This window comes from Gossypium hirsutum, chromosome D02 (genome assembly GCF_007990345.1).
Source record: "Gossypium hirsutum isolate 1008001.06 chromosome D02, Gossypium_hirsutum_v2.1, whole genome shotgun sequence".
In the NCBI taxonomy this organism is placed as follows: domain Eukaryota; kingdom Viridiplantae; phylum Streptophyta; class Magnoliopsida; order Malvales; family Malvaceae; genus Gossypium; species Gossypium hirsutum.
The window spans coordinates 45,726,342-45,747,582 of record NC_053438.1 but is presented as its reverse complement, the minus strand read 5'-3'; the positions used below and the strand labels follow the sequence as shown (position 1 = coordinate 45,747,582).

Genomic DNA, 21,241 nt, shown 5'->3' with positions numbered 1-21,241 from the left:
TTTTGTTGGGTGCCCTTTTAGTTGGGTAATATATGATCTAGATTTTAAGTTCTTTGTGTCTTGCGATGTGAAATTTTTTAGAGATATTTTTCGTATTTGGATGAGAATGCTGCAACCATTGACCTTAACAATGTTACCCTGCCATACGGAAGTGCAGATGTAATTTATTATGCATATTTTGGTGAGTTAGAGGTGTTGCAACTCGCGACAATTCTTTCACTTTCTACTCAGCCGCCTATAAGTTAGCTATCTATGAGTTCTCCAGCACATGTGGCATCTTCTTCTTCCTCCAATGACACGGTGGTACAAGGGGCTTTGGGTAATAAAACACCTGAATTGAGACGAGGGCATAGGGAGAAATTTCCCTCTATGAAGCTTCAATATTTTGTCACTCATACCGTTACAAAGAAAGGTCCATCTCCCACCTCACCTGCTTCAAAGCCTTCATCAGGTACTCTATTTCCTATAGTACATTTATGTTAATTGTGATAAAATTTACTATGAAACACCGAAATTTTGTTGCAGCTATTTCTGAAAGGGTCGAGCCACAGTCTTTTAAAGAGACTGTGAGGGATGCAGGATGGAGTGATGCTATGCAAAAGGAGATTTGTGCTTTGGAGGATAATAACACTTGGTCTGTGGAAACACTTCCTCCTAGAAAGAAAACACTAGGTAGTAAGTGGGTGTACAAGATTAAATATAACTCTGATGGAAGTATTGATAGACTTAAAGCTCGTTTTGTGTTTTTTGGTAATCATCAGGTAGAATGTATTGGCTATAATGAAACTTCCACATCTGTGGCGAAAATGGTGATTGTTCATGCTTTCTTAACTATTGCAGCTTCAAAAAATTAAGAGTTACATCATATGGATGTCCATAATGCCTTCCTGCATGGTGGTATTAATAAAGAAGTTTACATGCAACTTCATTCAGGTTTTGCTCTTGATAAGCTTGGATTGGTTTATCGTTTGCGTAAGTCTTTGTATGGGTTGAAACAGGCTCCTTAGGTTTTTTCAATCATATTCTGATTATTCTCTCTTTACATACACTAAGGGATCTGTACGCATTAATGTGCTAGTTTATGTTGATGATGTGCTTAATTCTAAAAACGATTCTACTGCTTTGTAAACTTTTAATGGGTATCTCAGTTCTTACTTTCATATGAAGGATCTTTTCATTTTGATATATATTTTTAGGGATAGAGGTAGCTCGTAGCTCTTTGGGGTTATTTAATTGTCAAAAATAATATGCACTTGATATTATTTCGAATGTGGGTCTTTTGGGAGCAAAGGTCACAAGATCGCCAATAGAGCAAAATCATAAATCTACATGGATAGTTTTGTTTGATCCTGAGTTGCAAAGATGATTAATAAGTTGTTTGATTTATTTGGCAGTGAGCAGATCAGATTTAGCATACTCAATTCATGTCTTATCCCAAATTATGCATGAATCGAGGCAGGAGCATTGGAACGCAACACTGCGTGTTGTCTGGTACTTGAAAGGCTCTCTTGGCCAATAGATTATTTTGAAAATTGAAAGTGATTTGACTTTGAAAAGGTGATGTGATTCAGATTGAGCAGCTTGTCTATTAACTCGACATTCGCTTATTAGTTGACTTGCCTTTTTGGGACATTCTTCTATTTCCTAAAAAAGTAGGAAACAACATATTGTTTCCCATTCTTCTGTTGAGGTTGAGTATAGTTCTATGAGTTCAGTCACTTGTAAGCTAAAGTTGTTGAATGCCTTGTTATTGAGATTTGGTGTTCATCATCCTAAAGCAATTCCTTTACTTTGTGATAGTCAATTTGCGTTGCAAATTGCACAGAATCCCGTATTTCACGAGCCTACTAAAAATATTGAAGTGGATTGTCACTTTGATAGGGATGCAATCTAGGATGGATTGATTACACGTTCTTATGTTCCGACCTCCATTCAATTAGTTGACATTTTTACAAAGGCGCTTGGTAAACTGCAATTTGAATATCTTTTCAATAAGTTGGGTATTTATGATTTGCATGCTTGAACTTGAGGGGGTGCTAGGGTATTATTATGAGATATTATCTTGTAACAATTTGTTCCTAACGAGATATTATAGGTTATTATCTTTTAATAATTTGATTCCTACATAACTACTACTGTATAGATATATATACCCTTGAGGCCTATCAATAAAATTCAAGAGATTACCCTATTCTTGTCAATCCCTCTAGTCCTATCAAATAATTTATATCATTACGTAATTGTAACATAATAATTGTTGGTTGGTAATTTGGCTAAGGTAGAGAAGATGGTGGGGATACGCGGTTCATCTTGTTTTGTACAAGTCGAAGAGTCATCAAACAAGTTGGCAAGAGATGGTAAGGAAGGAAGAGATGAAAGGAAGAAGGGAAGTAGTAGTCATTGATGAGAGAGAGATCTCCCTTGATACCTAGCCACTTTAGGTTTATATACCTTTAGTCATGTATTTTAAGTGCCATGTGGTGAGTTGTTATTGGTACGTAAAATCAAATTGTCAAGTGATCTAATGGTATAAGTTTAGGTAGAGTGATGCTATGATTTATCCTATGTCGTCTTGGACAAGACATCGTGGCAAAAGTCTAAGGTAGTGGTTATTGAATAAGGCGTGCCTAGTTGTTTACTCGAAGAGTCTCTTTCAAGGTCTATGTCTAAGGGGTTCTTTTAAAGAGTTTATCCGAACCATTTATGGACTACCTACTTGGTCCAAATAATCAAGATATAACAATAAGTAGAATATTTTTTTAATAATCGAAGTAGGATAAAAAAAAACTAAAAATTAAACCCAAATTTTTGTATAGCACAATACAAATATTTTATCACTTCAACAAAATTGTGTAAGTTAACTTTGACTTTTAGTGACCCTCAATGATAATTACAAAGAAAGAACTCTATTTCAACCCTATTGAGAATTCTAAATGTTGCATTAAAACATTAAAACATTCTTTTAAGGTATTGCATTAATAGATTGATGCATCAAAAATTAATTTAAAACATTAAAACAATTAATTACAGAATTTAATTTAAAGTATTTGAATGAATAATAAATTTAAGGGTAATCTACAAAAATAGTCACTTTTGTTTGCCTCAGGTTACATTTTAGTCACTTATGTTTGAAATGTTACGTTTTAGTCACTTATGTTATTATTTTGTTACGAAGTGATCACTCTACCGTTAAGTTCCGTTATCTCTCTAACAGTAATCCTATGTGGCAGTCCAACTAGATTTTAAGTGCCAATTTGGATTTCTAAATGGGATAAAAATAGATTTTAAATTAAATAAATTTAATTAATTAAAATTTTTAAACATAAACCTTAACTGAAAAAACTGTTCATCTCCTCTTTTTAATTTTTCTTCGTCTACTCTCTTTTTAGGTTTTTTTTTCATTTGACTGGAAAAACTATTATTAAGATCAAAATAGTTGAAATCAAATTGATTGCTTCATAAATATGGATTCAATGGAGAGTTCAGGTATGTCTTCTTTGCATTCTTCTGTCTCTTTTATTCAATACTGAAAAACAAAAGATTGAATTTTTTATTGTTTAATGAAAACCCTAAATTAAATTTCTTAATATTTTCTTCGACTTTTTGAAATTGTTTGTGAACATGTATTTTATTTTGCGTCGATAGACATACCATAAAATGCAACCAGAAACATGTTTTCATGAACCTGTTTCATTCAAGCTAATTGTAATTTTTTAGAAAAGGGTTGTTACTTTCACTGTTATTGTTCCTAATCATTATATTTTCTAGTTTTTCACAGTTCTTGAATAATTGGTTGCTCAATCAAAATTTTCTAATCTGAATCAACCTGTATGTTCACAATCTCTTTGTGGGTATTCCATATTATTCTTTCTTACTGCTGATTTTGAGCAGAATTGCCTTGCTATCTTTTTTTTTCTGGTCTTGGGTAAGTTTCGGTTCAGAGCTAATTGGTTAGTAGATTTTGTTTTTTTTAATTATATTTCTATGTTATTAGTTTTATCTGCTTAGTACTTGGATTATCTTCTTTCATTCGACTTGAAGTTGGTGATATATGAAAATACTTGGGTTGATTGTTGTTTTGGTGTTTAAATTATCTTTTTCATTTATTTACCCGCATATTTTTGCTTAATTAGTTGAATTGAAGTCCGTGGCATTGATGGTCTTGTAATTGGAATCACTTTTTCTGCCGATTCTGTGCTTATCCAAATAAATCATTATATTTTCTAGTTTTTTCACAGGCACCATCCTTGATAAGCACAAAATTTAGAATTAGTTTTAAACCAAGATTATTCTCTTTGGATAAAATAGGAAGCATTACTCTTACCAACAACTCATTTATATGGTGTTTTGATCCTCGATACTCCATTGTCAACTATTACCAATGGTCAACAAACTCGACCTCCATAAGAAGAAATATACACGCACCCCTGATCAACAATTTCAAATCTCAAGAATCAGTAAAGATTTAAAAAAAAAGCTCGAACGATGAAAACTACTAGTGATACCTGCACTCTAGTCCAATTTTTTAAAAAATCATAGAAAACAGATAGGGACACCACAATTTAAAAGGGATTGGATTAGACCATGAACACAGTGGGATTTAGCTTTAATATATGTGAGTTCATGAGTGCATATCTATGTATACATCATGTAACTATGTGGTGAAGTTGGCATTTGAAAAACAAATCATCCACAATTCTTTTTCTTCTCCATCTTAAAGCTAGTTTTTGAGCATATACCCCATAGCTTCTCTGTAAAGAATCCCATCGCATAATTACTGAGAGAAACTAATTTATCTTCTACACTTTCTACTGTATAGTTTTTATTTATTCAACTTCCCATGATAGGCGAGAATTTAAACATCTATTCACAAGCCATTTATTTTAAATTCCTGAACTTACCCATTAAAATATGAGTTTTGAACATTATAAACTACACAGACATGAGACATACACATGGGTAACAACAATGCCATGTAATAGAAATGATATGGCAACCCAAATTTTAATACAGAAGCTTCTACCAGGGACGATATTAAAGCAAGAAAGAGATCAGCCAGACTTGTTACACTGAAGATTCACAAAAGAACTTTCTTGAAGAGACGGAAAATAATTATGTTGCTGTCTCCCAAAACATAGACTTTAATTTTAACTTAGGTGTAGTTTGATGCAAATGTATATGTTCAGCTTTTCATTTTAACTCAGGTGTCAAGATGTGAATACTGATTACTATTTTCATGTTCTAGATTATGTATTTTAATGTTGTCCAAATGTGAATATCGACTATTGTCCGAATGTCCTAAAATGTTCATAAATTCATTATTGATGTTGTTTGAAATTGAACTAAAGTTGAGATAATGTTTTTTCAGGTTTGAATTGTTGTGCAATTTGTTGATACTAATATAATGTTTTATTTTCCTTTTTTGGTTTAGGGTTTGAAGTTGAACAAAATACTTTAGGGGGAGATTTTGGAGGAGAAGCGTCTAACTTAGATGATAGTTCATATAAAGCTTATGAGTCAGGTACTTCGTATTCTGATTCTTTTGAGTCTGATGGTGATAAGGTAGATGAACCAGAGGTTGAACTAGTAGGTGAAATGATACAGAAAGAGTTAGACCAGTTATAGGGTTCAAGTTTCTGGAGTTTAAAAGATGATTTTGATAGTAACAGTGATGATGATTTGAATAATGACGTGGATTATGATAAATATGAGAATAAAAAGTACCCTCTATTCAATCCTCAAACTGATATGAGGAACCCTATATTGATAAAGGGTTTGGTTTTCCCTAGTAGAGACATTTTAAAAGATGCGGTTAAACAGTATGGAAGGATAAATAGGGTAGTAACCAAACTAACTAGGAATGACAAGCTTAGGGTGAAAGCAGTCTGTGCACCTAGTTGTCCATAGATGTTATGGGCATCCAAGTTAAATCCCAAGGATCCAATGGATGGGAGTTGGCAAATTAAGACCTTAGTCAACCACCATAAATGTAGCAAGGTAATGAAAAATAAGAATATTACTTCAAAGTGGATGGCTAGACATTATTTACACAAATTTCAAGTTGATCTCAATTATTCCTTAACATCCTTACAAAATGATATTAGGGTTGATTTTGGAACAATAGTGTCTCGGACTAAATGTATGAGGGTTAAGATTAGGGCTCTAGAACTAGTTCAAGGGAATCACAAAGCCCAATATGCTAATATATATGATTATTTACTTGAGTTAAGGAGAAGCAACCCTGGTACAAAAACCATCTGTAAATTAGACTGTAGGCTATTTCAGAGGCTTTATATATGCCTTGAAGCATGCAAATCAGGTTGGTTGACTGGTTGTAAGAGAATTATAGGGTTAGATGGGTGTTGGCTGAAGGGATAGTATGGTGGACATTTGCTTGCTACTGTTGGGGTTGATGCCAATGATTGTATATATCCAATGGCTTTTGCTGTAGTTGAGAATGAAAATAAACAATCATGGTTTTGGTTCCTCGAGTTGTTACAGAGGGATTTGGAGATCGACAACTCTTACAATATATGATTTATGTCTGACAAACAAAAGGTACAATAAAGTCATAGTATACGCTAAATTGTTTATATAAAAATGATTGCTTAGCATGTTGTTTTAATTGTTTTACAGGGTTTAATAGAAGCGATTTCTTTGTTGTTCCCTAATGCTGAAGCAAGAAATTGTGCCAGACATCTTTACAACAATTTTTAAAATATGTAAGGATTTAGAGGCCAAGTTATGCGTCTTACTTACTGAAAAGCTGCTAAAGTAACTTTTCCAAGACAATTTGAAGAAACAATGTCTAAAATGAGGTCAGTGTCAGAATCTGCTGAGGCTTGGCTGCGTGACAAGGATCCAAGAACTTGGTTAAGAGCCCACTTCTCAACCAGATGCAAATCTGATCTACTACTGAGCAACAGTAGTGAATGTTTCAACAAGGTTAAAAATTATTTTTTAAATTTGACTATTTATCACTTCATTGTATAATTGTTGCTGGAGTTATTTAAAGACTTGCTCTCCTTGCAGATCATTTTAGAAGCTAAAGATAAACCCATCCTAACGATGTTGGAAATAATTAGAAGAAAAGTCATGACTAGGTTGGTTTCTATGAGAAAGGCTACTGAGAAGTATCCTGGACCTTTATGTCCAAGGATACAGAAGAAGTTGTCTAAAATTGTTAGTCAGTCCAATAAGTAAGTTTTGCTAACTCTTTTTTACTTAGCTTGAATTCTGTTGTTTGGATGGAAAAGTTTTTAACTTTAAAATGTTTGTTTATAGTATATGGCCGGTATATGCTGGAAATGAGAAGTATGAGGTAGACTGTGGATTAGGCAATAAGCATGTGGTTGACCTCCTCAACTTCTCCTATTCATGTAGAAAATGAGACTTGTCAGGAATCCCATGTAAGCATGCTATTTCTTGCATGCAATTACTTGCTATAAGCCCTGAAACTTATGTAAATACATGTTATACTGTCACTACCCAATTGAATATTTACAGCCACTTGATTAACCCTGTAAAAGGTAATAGCCCTAAAAACCTAAAACTTTATGAAATATTACTTATTTATAAAATGTGTTTAACATCTTTAAATTTTTGTGTATAGGTCCTATGCAAAAGGAACATGTAAGGGATTAGGAACCCATTTTTCCTCCTATAATTAAAAGGCTCCCAGGAAGACCCAAACAAACAAGGAAGAAGGAAATAGATGAAGTAAGAAAGAGTAGACCAAAATTAAGCAAGATAGGACAGCAAGCTAATTGCACCAAATGTGGCAAACCAGGCCATAATATAAGGACTTGCAAAGAGATTGTTGGGGGTAACCAAATGGCAAGCCAATCATCAAGCCTGCAAATTTTGAACCAAGCCACTTCAATGGATAACACATCAAGCCAACCACCCTTAACCCAACAAAGCTCAAACCTGATAGTAAATTTTAGGGCCAAATTACCTTTCAAAAGGAAATCTATTTTGTGAACAAAGAATATATCCTTTTAGATGGGTTGTTGAATCATGTTAACAATACATTTTGTCTTAATTGAGGGTTTGAAATAATATTTTTTTTTGAAATGTTAAACTATTGAAGAATTACTTGAGAAATGGCTATTGGACATGTTAGATATTCAACTATTGGACAATTACTTTGAAGCCTGTTGTTTTAGTTACTGGATTGCAGGTAAGCATCTATTTACTTGCCCTCGTAACCATGTGGAGTTTTAATTGTTGAAACATAGAACCTGAATCTATGCGTGTATTTGGCATTTACAAGATAGTTGCAGGGGCTGGTGTGCTTGCTGGCTATGACAAGCTGCAAGTCCTTTTCCTTGGAAAGAAATATGGATTTGGTGGCGGCTAATGTGGAAGGTGATTCTGTTGCCTTAAAAGAATGATCTAGCATCCCAAGTTCGAATAATGTTGGAAGGACAAAGTGCTTATGATAGTCCATGTTCCCAGTAATTAGGATACACAAATTTGGTAAAAGAAAATATTTTATGTTAAAAAACTTCTTTGTTTACTTAAGAATGACTACTGATGTAATTAAACATGGGTTGAATCTTTACACATGTTATTTTTTAATTTTTATTATTTAAAAACTATATTAAAATATGAAAAGATAAAAATATTATTAAAATAATAATCATTTGATAAAAAGTATATTAGTATGCAAGTGTATAACAACTTTTCTATTTACTACAAGAAAAGATATAATTACAAAAAGGTAGTTGTACATACAAAAATGACATATGACAATTTAAGAGCTGCACAATGAACAAATAGTTGTGTTCTATGAGACAAATAGAAATAAAAGTTAAAGAATATGGTCCTTTTCTTTTCTCTTATTTATTGAAATTAAGCTAAGGAATCTGAACAATTTCATTTAAAATTTTGTGAAGTAAATGAAGCTTTGAGAAGAATGGGCAATGATCACTCCCTTTAATCTTGTAAACTCCTTTTGGTGGGTTCTCTCTTACTAGTTTCTCTTGCACATCTGGTGAAAGAGCTCGGTCATCCATTGCTTGAATCTAGAATTGTCGTCCACTTCCATACTTCTCGGGGCGTAGTGACAGTTTCTCCATTATAGGACCCAGTAGAGTAGGTCTCATGGTAACAATGGACAAAGCTACATCCTGGAATAGAAACCAAATATCATGTTAAAATAATATGATTCCATAAATGCACACAACATTTAGACTCAAGTATGGTATTAACATGTTAAAATACAACATAATATTCACCAATAAAACCAACACGAATCATCAGAAACTACGGTATCTTGAGTCTCGACATACATCATATTCATAGCCTCTTGTACAAAAAGTCTAATGATATAACTCCTTTCCTGTTACGTTATCCATGCAAACTATTGCAGCACTAGATTTCATTAACCATAATGCAAGAGTACACCAAATAACAGAAATGACATATACAACATTGATTGGCCCAAAAAATGGCCATATATGCATACTTCATAGCTAAAGCTTCAAAGATTTCATTGCTTACATATTATAACTTTTGTACCCCTAAAAGTTATAAAGCATTGATTACATTGCAATTAAAGTAGATTTGTGTAACTTGTACCTTTAATCAACTGAATTGTTACCTTATTTTGGAACACCAAAACAATGAAGAGGGGACCATACTCCATGATCAGGTCTATCCTTATTTCTTGTACATTTTTCATGCTTCTCACTTCCAGAACTTGAACCATGCAGTGCCTTTTTTATGAACTTGTCATTTGAAACACTTTTTGTATCAAAATCACATTCCAAAGCAGCAATATCATTAGAGACACGACCATTCAAACCCAATCATGAATTCGTAGGTCGCAAAGGTCTCTTGACATTGTCTAGGCTCATAGTTTCAGTTTTCTGCTGAGCCTAGATAGCTGCTGAAGACTGATTTTGGCCTGTTTCATTACTCAAAAGTATGCTTCTTATTAACTTTCCACCAGCCTCCTGTTGTTAAAGTTGTCTTGTAGCAGTTGAACTAGGTGAATTTGCTACAGAAGATGATGCACCTTGCTATTCTGATTCACCCTCTGAGACCTAGGAAATTTAAAACAAGAATTATAATTTGCATTCAATAATTTGAAAAAGGGGTGCAATTCAAAAACCAGCAGCACTAGCACATATAAAACACATAACAATGAAGTAGAATAAAACTTGAATATAGTTAACAATGGATGAGTGAGGGGAAATGAGACAAACAAAAGGCAAACATCTTACATGAGGAGCATTTCGGTCTTTTGGTTTTAGAATGATCTTTTTCTTCACAGAATCGACAGAAAAAGTGATTCCATTTACAAAACCATCAATGCCACGGGCTGCAATTCAACTAATTAAGCAAAAATATGTGGGTAAATAAATGAAAAAGATAAGTTAAACACCAAAACAACATTTAACCCAAGTATTTTCATATATCACCAACTTCAAGTCGAATGAAAGAAGATAATCCAAGTACTAAGCAGACAAAACTAACAACATAGAAATATAATTTAAAGAAAACAAAAGCTACTAACCAATTAGCTCTGAACCAAAACTTACCCAAGACCAAAAAAAGAAAAAAGATAACAAGGCAATTCAGCTCAAAATCAGCAGTAAGAAAGAATAATATGGAATACCCACAAAGAGATTGTGAACATACAGGTTGATTCAGATTAGAAAAATTTGATTGAGCAACCAATTATTCAAGAACTGTGAAAAAACTAGAAAATATAATGATTAGGAACAATAACAGTGAAAGTAACAACCCTTTTCTAAAAAAATTACAATTAGCTTGAATGAAACAGGTTATGAAAACATGTTTCTGGTTGCATTTTATGAGATGTCTACCGACGCAAAATAAAATACATGTTTACAAACAATTTCAAAAAGTCGAAGAAAATATCAAGAATTTTAATTTAGGGTTTTCATTAAATAATAAAAAATTCAATCTTTTGTTTTTCAACATTGAATAAAAGAGACAGAGGAATGCAAAGAAGGCATACCCGAACTCCCCATTGAATCCATCTTTATGAAGCAGTCAATTTAATTTCAACTATTTTGATCTTAATAATAGTTTTTCCAGTCAAATGAAAAAAAAACCTAAAAAGAGAGTAGACGAAGAAAAATTAAAAAGAGGAGATGAACAGTTTTTTCAGTTAAGGTTTAGGTTTAAAAATTTTAATTAATTAAATTTATTTAATTTAAAATCTATTTTCATCCCATTTAGAAATCTAAATTGGCACTTAAAATCTAGTTGGACTGCCACATAGGATTACCGTTAGAGAGATAACGGAACTTAACGGTAGAGTGATCACTTCGTAACAAAATAATAACATAAGTGACTAAAACGTAACATTTCAAACATAAGTAACTAAAATGTAATCTGAGACAAACAAAAGTGACTATTTTTATAGATTACCCTAAATTTAATTGTCTTCAGAAATACCCTAGAAAAATTCTTCTCTTAATTACACCTCGTTGTCGGTTCCAACAATTGGAATATTCCAAATTTTACGGTTCATGGGTGAAAGAAAATAAAATGCTAAAGAAATAGACCTAAAACAATAAAAAAAACAAATTAAAGAGAGGTGAAAAAAGTTAATGTTAATTTGATTACTGAAAATTAAAATATATCTAAATTTAGATTAAAATAAATATAAATAAATTCGTATATAATTAGCCTTAAAACTCGGAATAATAAAAACGATGACTTGTTCATGCAAAAATAAGACTTGAATTTGAACATTTAAAATTATAAGACTTCAACTATTACCAATGCTGTCAAAATATAATGATATAATAATATATTTAACTCGAAATATTTATATTCTTTTATCAAATTGTCTACCATATTTTTAAACTAAATTTAGTCATTAAAAAAGAATTAAATTATTTTTTAACGAAATACTAACTAAAAACATTAAATTTTTAACGATGTTAGTGTGGTAACCCGTATAGTAGTGCACATATACTTAATGCTAACATGACACTATTTGTTTTATATACTAGACTAACAAACAATTTGAAAGTTATAAAGTGGTAGTCTTTAGTGTACTTTTTCAATTTAAGCATAATTAAAGAATTGACACGTGTCTTCATTGAAAAAAGAATTGACATGTGTCTTGTTCTTTTTATATATTTATTATTTTTTAATATTTTGCTAAATCTTGTGGTAAACTTGTCATAATTCTTAACTTGTTTGTGGGGTTTAAAGCTCTACGGATATATCAAATATTTTTGTTAAAAAAATAATTAAACTTTTTTTTTAAATTGGTGGTCAAAATAATATTTTTGGAAAAAGTTTAAGGTAAAAGTTAGGTAAAAAGAATAACGAGGAAAATAACTAAAAATATAAATATTAACGATGAGATTATGAATGTTAAGACTTAAAAGCATGGAGATTCCGAATAAGTCTGATTTTAATCAGTAGTAGTAATATGGCGAGAATCAGGGGCCCTTTTATTTCGGCACCCATTAAAGAATACTTCCCGCTTTTAGTTTATCAACACGTAATCAAGTTTGGCTCTGGATCCGGCTATAGCCTATACCACTGTAAAATTTATTCAACATAAAAGTATGGTGTGGAAAACTACAATGCTTAGCAAGTATGTCCCACTTAGATTTTGATTTTCAAGGCAATTTCCTATTCAGAAATCTACAAACCCACGCGGTTTCAACTTTCAACTGTACCTTCAGCAGCTCCCCATGTGCCTGTGTGTTTTTACCTATGAACTATTTTCTTTTTGTGAATAAACAAATAGGGCTTGGTCCCCTTTAGCTCAAAAGTGGTAGTTAGGTTTAGTTGTAACTTGCAACGGTGCCCATCCCCCAAAATTTCTATAAATCCCCCCTTCACCTTCCCCCCTTTTTCCTCACTCAGCTGCCTTGCACTCATCTCCTACCTCTCTTTTTCGCTCTTCCCATCTTCTTCCTCTTCATGTAATATTCTTATCCCTCTCATGTTAGTTTTAGTGCTTTTTAAGAAGGAAAAAAAAAGTGTTACCATTTTGAGTTTTTTTATGTTTCTTACTCGCAAGTGCTTAAACAAACTTCACTTGTTGTTTGTTCGCAGGAAAATGGCTTTTGCTAAGGTCTTTCTGTTGGGGTTTCTTGCGATGGTCTTTGGTGTTCAGGGATATGGTGGTGGTTGGACTAATGCACATGCAACCTTTTATGGTGGGAGTGATGCTTCAGGAACAATGGGTATGCTTCAAATGAAGCCATTTTTTAGGCACAACGGTTTGGGTTGGATGGCTTATTTCACTAATTCTTAACTTGGATCTTTTTTAGGTGGGGCTTGTGGTTATGGAAACCTGTATAGCCAGGGTTATGGGACAAATACTGCAGCTTTGAGCACTGCTTTGTTTAACAATGGGCTGAGCTGTGGATCTTGCTATGAGATTAAGTGTATGGATGATGGAAAGTGGTGCCTGCCTGGTTCCATTGTGGTCACAGCCACCAATTTCTGCCCTCCAAACAATGCTCTCCCTAATAATGCAGGGGGCTGGTGCAACCCTCCTCTGCAACACTTTGACCTTTCTCAGCCTGTTTTCCAACATATTGCTCAATACAGAGCTGGAATTGTGCCTGTTGCTTACAGAAGGTATTTTTTGCCTTTTGCTGCTTCCCTGTGAAATGGGCTTTCTAAAGAGGCCTATTTATTTCTCTAACCACTCGGTAATTTCAAATTTAACTTGTCTAGTGGTCCAATTCTTTTAGTAATGTATGAAAAACCTTATTTTAAGGCAGTAAAAAGGTCAATGGCAGCATATGAGGTCTGCTTTTCACCCTATTAGAGTAATATTTAGGGTCAGTTTCTGTTTTGCAAGGCAAACAAACAACACTTTTGGTCATTTCCTCTGGAAAATACATTGCTTTTACTTTGTTTAATGGGTAGTAACTGCGCAGTAACATCACTTACTTTTATTAACCATTGGGTTTTTTACTTTGTAGGGTACCATGCAGAAGAAAGGGAGGAATCAGGTTCACCATTAATGGCCACTCCTACTTCAACCTAGTCCTTATCACCAACGTTGGCGGTGCTGGTGATGTACATGCGGTGGCCATCAAGGGCTCCAGGACTGGTTGGCAGCCCATGTCTAGAAACTGGGGCCAGAACTGGCAGAGCAACACCTACCTCAACGGACAAAGCCTCTCATTTAAGGTCACAACAAGCGACGGCCGTACTGTGGTTTCCAACAATGTTGCCCCAGCTGGGTGGTCCTTTGGGCAGACCTTCACTGGCCGCCAATTCCGCTAGAGGAACACATTATCATCTTAGGCTTTTGAAGTTTTAATTAATAATTACTATATAAATATACCAAGCATCCGAAGTAGTATTTAACTAGCTTGACTTTTAGTATAGCTAGCATATTATACTCTATCTATAGGGCCCTATAGTGGGACTTTCGGGTCACTCAAAAATGTGAAGGGCTTATTTTAAAGTAGCCCTTTTATCATTTTGGGTTTTTAGTTTTATTATGGGGTAGGTGTCCTAATTAAGGTACCTTTTTAAAAAAAAAAGTATTAAGGGTCACGTTTCCTTCTGTTGTTTGTTAAAACAGGAGGAGATGGCAGAGGTGGGACTTTTACCACCCGCCAGCAGTGTTAACCTAGTAGGTCCTCTGGTTTTTTTTTTCCTCCTTTTGGGATGTTGAGAAGCATTGTTTTGGCTTGTAAGCTCAATTCATCATCTTTTGCTGGGTGATTATCTCCTTGGATTTTATCATATATGTATGAGAGTAATTTGGAAATTTTGCAATGCAAAACCGAACTTTGATTTATTACGATATGATTCCATGTTTATCATTTTTATTCTTTGGGCTGTGATAAAATTACCAAATGTTTATTATCCTAAAAAACCCAAGGAAAAGTCGGGAGATTTTATCATTTCAGAACCTTCCTCTTTGGTTTTCCTTACATGGGAGCGGCAGCAAGTGTGAATTGGGGATCAAAAACCAATTGAGAAGGTTTACGGGAATTTTGTAGCCACCAGTAGACGGTGGTTGTTAACCAAAATTGGACCAACTCTGGAATTTAATAGGTCTTGGGATGAAAATAGGCGGTGCATGGAAAAACTCCTAGATCCAGAGTGTTGGAAGTAAGAAAAAAAACAAATCAAAGGGCAAAGCAGGGTCAGTGCATTTGATTGCTCGTAATGCTATAATTTAGAGAGCTGAGATCCGAGGATTCTGCAGGTAACATGCAATATTCTGGTTTTCCAACGTATTTCAAAATCCAAATCTACCTTGTATATTTTTTCATGGCCGAGTTGAAATTAGGTTGTTCTATCTATCAAGTATTTAATTAATTTGGATATAAATCCAGTTAGATATTGAATAAAATATCAATAATTTACCATAGTGAGGGTAATTTTTTTTTGGTCTTTTTATTATATAAATTACAATTTCTTTTATAAATAAATGTTTGACACATTGACTTTTAATGTCAACCATTTTGGAGATCAACGATGCCAGAAAATGGTATCCATCCCCTTGCGTTAAGCCCCAAGTATAGCATTACAATTGAGCTCATAAACATAGGATTTATGGAATGTGGACGCCTTTTTCTTACAAAATATGAACACAAACATAATTGAAACTCAAAATCCATCTGGGCTTTTGTAATCGATGTTTCTTAGCCGAACGTAGTTAGCATGTCCAAGTCGTGGTGTCTTACTCCTGCCCAATATTCAAGGAGTAGTAGGAATTTTCAGAGTGGAGACTAAGCCTTGGCCACCACCATCCAAACATCTCATTGGCCCATTCTGAGTTTCAAAAAGGAATTCCCCCGAGGATTTTGGGTTTTGTGAGTACCTTCTTTTCAGGATTCAACGTTTTCTAAATTAATTTTAGAACATTCAAAAATCATTTGCGTGTTAATATTGGATGGGAAAGTATCAATTTTACATTTTTCATTGTATATTAATATATATAATATATAATATTTATCATTGTTGTGTCCTAATTGTTTTAGAGATGTCCCATGTCGCTGTGTCCATGCTGTATGGTATCCATATTGCCATATTGCATGTCCGTACTTGGTAGAAGTCATGAATAAACCTTTAGATTGCTCAATGCTGTTGGAGCTGCATGCATAAAATAGTAGGGTAACGCATGCAACATTGCTAAGTGTTGAAAGCATAGTGGGCGTAATGGGGAAAGACTTACTCGGGTATACAATGGCTCATCAAACATGGTAACAGCACAAGAGCCAGAAGTGGAAGGCCAACTACCTGGGGTAGTATCAAATCCAGTTCTGGGACCTTGTAGGGCACCATTAACTTGATAATCTGCAGGAGTTTCATTGAAGTTCATCTCCGCCACAGGTGGGAATTTGGGATCATTCAGTATATTAAGATTGTAAGAGAAGAGGGGGCACTGTCCACCAAGTTGCAGCTGCAATGATCCGTTTCCACTCAAATCATTCAGGATGCTGTTCTCTTGTCCAGAACTCGATAATTCTGAACTTTTACCAGTGCCAAAATAACCCGAATAGCTTCCAAATGAGGAACTTGCAGAGCACTCCACATCTCTGGGGATTACAGAACCAATGTCATAATATATCATAAGACACTCTGGGAGGCCATTTCCATCGACTTATACTCTTTTAACAATTAGAAATAAGTAGAAATTGGTACTATTTTGCCAGGCCATCTGTGAGCTACACTATATATATGAACATATCCATCTCACGTTCTATGAAATATTTCTTTTCTTTTTAATTAAGATAGATGAAAATTTAGTAGAACTAGGATTTCTAGAACCACTGCGCACCTGTGTGGAATCAAATTTGGGTCGTCTGACAAGGCTATGTGTCTACTGTCTTGATTAGGCAACCACGAAAGAGTTTGGAGCTGTTGTTCAAGGCCCATTCTATAGGGTACCTGCATTTCATTTTGGAACTGCAAGAAAAGGCTTGTAAGATAATATTTTGTCATGACACTTTTAAGGAGTAAACTGAGCAGTAAAATATTACAAGCCTATTGCACATTCTTACCTGACTTGTGCATTCTAGAGACAGAAGCTGCTGCTGCTTTCCTACATTTTCCTGCCAAAAGAAGATTGGTTTTAGTGTAAAAACATATTTGGCACTCATTATTTAAGCCTTTCGAGAGAAGATGACAAGTTAATGTAGTTTCCAGTGACACTCATCAGTTTACTTAGCACAGCAAATTGCTATTTTTTTCTTCACTTTTTTGGCTTGTTAACTAATCAAACTTCTAGACATGCGCCTTTTGAGGGCACTATCATTTTCTAAGAAAACTACTTAGGGAAATGGCATGCCTTATGTGATTGAATTTGATTTAGATATTCCTTGAGCGAATCTTCCATTTGCCCCAATTGTTCTACATTGTTGATCTTGTCTACATTAGTCCAACAGCTGAGAAGACAATATTGATATTAGCAAAAGTCATAATAAAAAAACACATAAAACTAGAACTTCACATTAAAAAACTTGTAGTCCTTCACCTTAGTCTCCTGTGTACTTCAGAAAGCCGAGTCTGTAATAATCTTGCTTGGTTTGTCAGGTCCTGCCCAAAAATATCATGGAGACATAAAAAGAATGTTAGAATGAAGAACAGTATGGTCTAAGAATTATAAATTATCATAATCCATTAAGGTAACAAGTCACCATGCGTGCATACCTCAATTGTTTGTGTGCTGGGGAGAAAGAAAAAAAAACATGATATCATTAGAAATATTTAGTGGAATTTAATTAAACGAATGAACATTATAAGGAGGCATTGTGTGGACAAGAAGAAGATTCTTGCATACCTTGATCCCAGAAATTCATGAATATTTACATCATGGTCCAACTTCTTGAATGTTTTTTTCAGGGCCTAGACTCTCAAAGAGAAAACAAACTATGTAACTGATACGGGTGATAACATTTCATGAGCAAATCATTTGATAAAAGTAAACAAATATTGGTTACATTTCTAAAAGAGAGTGGATTTTAGGAAAGGACTTACTTCAAGGCTTTCCAACTTCCTGCTCCAGTAAATAGGAATGAAAATGAGAGTCAATTTCATTCAAATAAGCATAACATTAAACTATAAGTATGATGATAAGTAATGTGAATTTCAACTCAGAAAATTTGAGCATACCTTTTTGCCCGTTCCTGTGGAGTGAGTTGAGCAAACTTTTCAATGATCTCCTCAAGGCTGCTGAATTCAGATAGCTTAATAAAATAAATGAATGTTGCTGCTATAGATATTAGCCAGCCTTCTATATAAATCTAATCAAACCAATGAAAAAATAATTATTTTGGTGTGCAAGCAAATCTTAAGCAAACTCTGAAGTTCCCCACATCAGTACCATGTGTGGAGCTGCATCATCTACCTCACTATGAAATAATATATTGCACACATCTTAGCATATTTTGCAACGCAACAATCATGTGTCTTTCAAAAGCAAAAACTAATTTACAACAATAACTTTATTATATAATATATGAACACTTCTCAAGAACAATAACAAATATCTACCAACTGCCTAATCATTGTCTCAAAATATGGCACCTAAATCCCATCTTTCAGGTTCAAGTTCCCAAATGCAGCCTAAAAAAGTCAAATAAAGGCCTGCCCCTTCGACCATGGCATATGTTAAGATGAAGCAACATGTGGTTCCATGAAGTTCTTAGCGAGCAATGTCTATGTAGCAAAAATTTTCAAGCTATGCAAAGACTAATTCAGAGAACTAGAAAGCTGCTAATGCATCAACATATCTCAATATCTTAGTTGATTTTGGAAAATGTTCAACTATGCATTAACTCTTGAGATATGTCTTTGTTGCAATAATGATGGAATTTCCTCTACATACATACACTATACTAATCCTGTTTAAAGCAAAGTATAAGGTGCCTCTAGAATTTGAACGATAAAAATGGAAGTAGATGCAAAATATGAAAGAAGTTACCTGCGCTTCCCAATGCATAAGGAAGGCTTGTTAGTTGGGGAGAACATAAGGAGGACAATTTCTACATCACATAAGATAGATAGCTCATTGGCCTTTTTCATGATGCCATGCTTTCTTTTGGTATAGGTCGCCTGACGGCCATTTGGGTTCTCTAACTTCTTTATCTTTAGCTTAACCCTTCCCATCCTGCATATTCAAATACTCAGAATTCAGTGTTGGAGGGCTACCAATATGCTGCGGATCAAGACACTTTTTCGCATTTCTCATCAATCCATGCAAAACTGGAACTATCGGAATCCTTCATTAGATGAGATATATGTGATGAGCACAATAAAAGAAAAAACCACCTTCTTTGGCACAATTAGAAATGGGGTTTTCAGAAAATCACTATAGAAGCAGAAGAAACGTGATCAAACTAAAAGAACCCAACTGCAAGATTCATACAAATATCAAATTTGTAGTGTTGTATTATGATTCTGGGTTGGTTCAATTTATTTGGAGAAGAAAGAAAAGAAAACGACGCATACCCAAATAAGCAAAAATCAAACGACGAGTTGAAAGAACATGATCCAAACGTCTTAAAAGTTGGGGGGGGGGGAGTGGGTTGATTATTCAGCCAAGGAAGAGAGAACCAAAGGGCAGAAAGAGATAAGAGAGAGAAAGAAAGAGGGAGGGAGAGAGAGAGAGAAGGAGGGAGAAAGCGTGTGTGAAGAATGATGAGAGCATAGAAGTAGGACTGCATTTACACGACCGGGTGAGCGACAAAAGCGGTCGTGGGAAACGAGCTTGAGAATAGGGGGATCTTCGTCACACAACCAACCAACCCTCTTCCCCCTCAAACCTTAAACCCTCGTTTGCGCCTCTACTACAACAATTTATCATCATTCGACTTCACGTTTGCTTGGACAATGCTACTGAGAAACCTTGTGCTCTATTCAAATTTGGAATTAAGTTGTCATCTTTTATTTTTAGAAATTCAGTGCTAAGTTTTTTAAAAAAAATAAAAAATAAAAATCAGGTTTCATACATCATAAATAAAAAATTCTATAAATCGATTAAAAGTTTAACAAGTATGTTATAGAGTATAGTAAAAAATAAAAATTAAATTATATAAATAAAAGTGACTCTGATTATATTTTCACTTATGGAATTTATAAAATTCTAGAAAAATTATTTAATACACTACTATAAGTGTTTTTTAGATTTCACCAACGGGTTAAGAGATTGACCAATGTATTATAGAATGTAGTAAAAAAGTTATATAAGTAAATGCTATTATTAAATTCAAGTTCATTATAATACTATTTTTTAGTTATATGACTACTATGTGAATATTTTTTTTATTTCAAAGTATCATATAGATAAATTTAATGATTTTTTTTAAAAAAGTGTTAATAATTAAACTTAAAATTTGAAATCTAAAAAGTTCAATGACTAGATTTTTAAAAATAAAAATAAAGAGATTAAATTCCAAATATTGAAAGAGTACACAGACTGATGACATATTTTAACCTTTCTGTGTTTTCCTTTAGAATTTATGGGGTTTTAGAGATAAATAGTAGGTGTTGGGTTTAAATTGAATTTTATAAAATTTATATAAAAGTATTTTAAAAAAATAAAAGTATCCTTATAGAAAAATTGCTACTTTGTAATAAGAATGGGTTTTTAGTACCGTTTTCAAAATTGAACAGAGTGATTGGGATGTTGGTATGAAAGAAAGGATCGGATTGATTAACACATGAAGTGGTACAAATCTGTTGAACTGGGATAATAATTAATTAAATCAATGACGGAACCAATTTTATTTATTTTTAATTTTTTTGATTTTTTAATAATTTATTCAATTGAACCAAACAAATTGGTTAGACTAGGAATCAGTGATCTGACTGGTTCAACCACATTTCGATTCTAAAAACCTTGGTTTTTAGTCATTTTTCAATTGAGTTAATGTCTGGTTGACTCATGATACCAACTCAGTTTGAGACTTAAATATAGTGTAGATGAGCCGGACAAATCGGTAGGAGCAAGAACTGGTGGTCTGGTCGATTCAACCACCGGTTCAATTATGAAAAGCTTGGTTTTTAGTCAATTTTCAATTTAGTTAATGTCTAGTTGAACCGTGACACCAACTTAGTTAAAGACTTAAATATAATATATATAACCAACATGAATGTAATAAATCAATTTAAGGTTGTGTTTGAAAATCCAATTTGGTTTTATTTGTTTCTTATTATATATGGGTAACATGTTTGGGTAACCAACTAACCATTGTAATTAGTGGGTCCTACTTATATAAGTGTAATTGGATTGTCTCAATACACTCTCCAATTC

General features: G+C 33.7%; 3 protein-coding genes across 6 annotated transcripts; 2 read left to right on the top strand and 1 right to left on the bottom strand.

The window, feature by feature from the left end:
• Positions 1 to 252: 252 nt before the first annotated feature.
• Positions 253 to 854, top strand: LOC107907955 (uncharacterized mitochondrial protein AtMg00820-like). Its single transcript, XM_016835250.1, has 2 exons — positions 253 to 451; positions 526 to 854. Exons 1-2 carry the CDS (start codon positions 253 to 255, stop codon positions 852 to 854), a joined length of 528 nt encoding a protein of 175 aa, XP_016690739.1.
• An 11,890-nt stretch (positions 855 to 12,744) lies between these two features.
• LOC107910107 (expansin-A15) lies at positions 12,745 to 14,776 on the top strand. 2 transcript variants are annotated; one of them, XM_016837866.2, is made up of 4 exons: positions 12,745 to 12,929; positions 13,063 to 13,193; positions 13,281 to 13,593; positions 13,944 to 14,776. In XM_016837866.2, coding segments are annotated over exons 1-4 (753 nt in total). In that variant the 5' UTR covers positions 12,745 to 12,927; the 3' UTR covers positions 14,251 to 14,776. The 2 variants fall into 2 exon arrangements, with proteins under 2 accessions (XP_016693355.1, XP_040945358.1); XM_041089424.1 differs by lacking the exon at positions 12,745 to 12,929 and having other exon boundaries at positions 12,995 to 13,193.
• Positions 14,777 to 15,353: 577 nt separating this feature from the next.
• On the bottom strand, positions 15,354 to 19,838 carry LOC107910105 (agamous-like MADS-box protein AGL30). Of its 3 annotated transcripts, none has more exons than XM_016837864.2 (12): positions 19,438 to 19,838; positions 18,911 to 19,096; positions 18,100 to 18,159; positions 17,965 to 17,983; positions 17,768 to 17,832; positions 17,638 to 17,653; positions 17,462 to 17,523; positions 17,276 to 17,372; positions 16,989 to 17,039; positions 16,766 to 16,893; positions 16,160 to 16,523; positions 15,354 to 16,077 (listed from the first exon to the last, which is right to left on the bottom strand). In XM_016837864.2, exons 1-12 carry the CDS (start codon positions 19,650 to 19,652, stop codon positions 16,063 to 16,065), a joined length of 1,278 nt encoding a protein of 425 aa, XP_016693353.1. In that variant the 5' UTR covers positions 19,653 to 19,838; the 3' UTR covers positions 15,354 to 16,062. The 3 variants fall into 3 exon arrangements, with proteins under 3 accessions (XP_016693353.1, XP_016693354.1, XP_040945357.1); XM_016837865.2 differs by having other exon boundaries at positions 18,100 to 18,156; XM_041089423.1 differs by lacking the exon at positions 19,438 to 19,838 and adding an exon at positions 19,258 to 19,431.
• Positions 19,839 to 21,241: the final 1,403 nt, after the last annotated feature.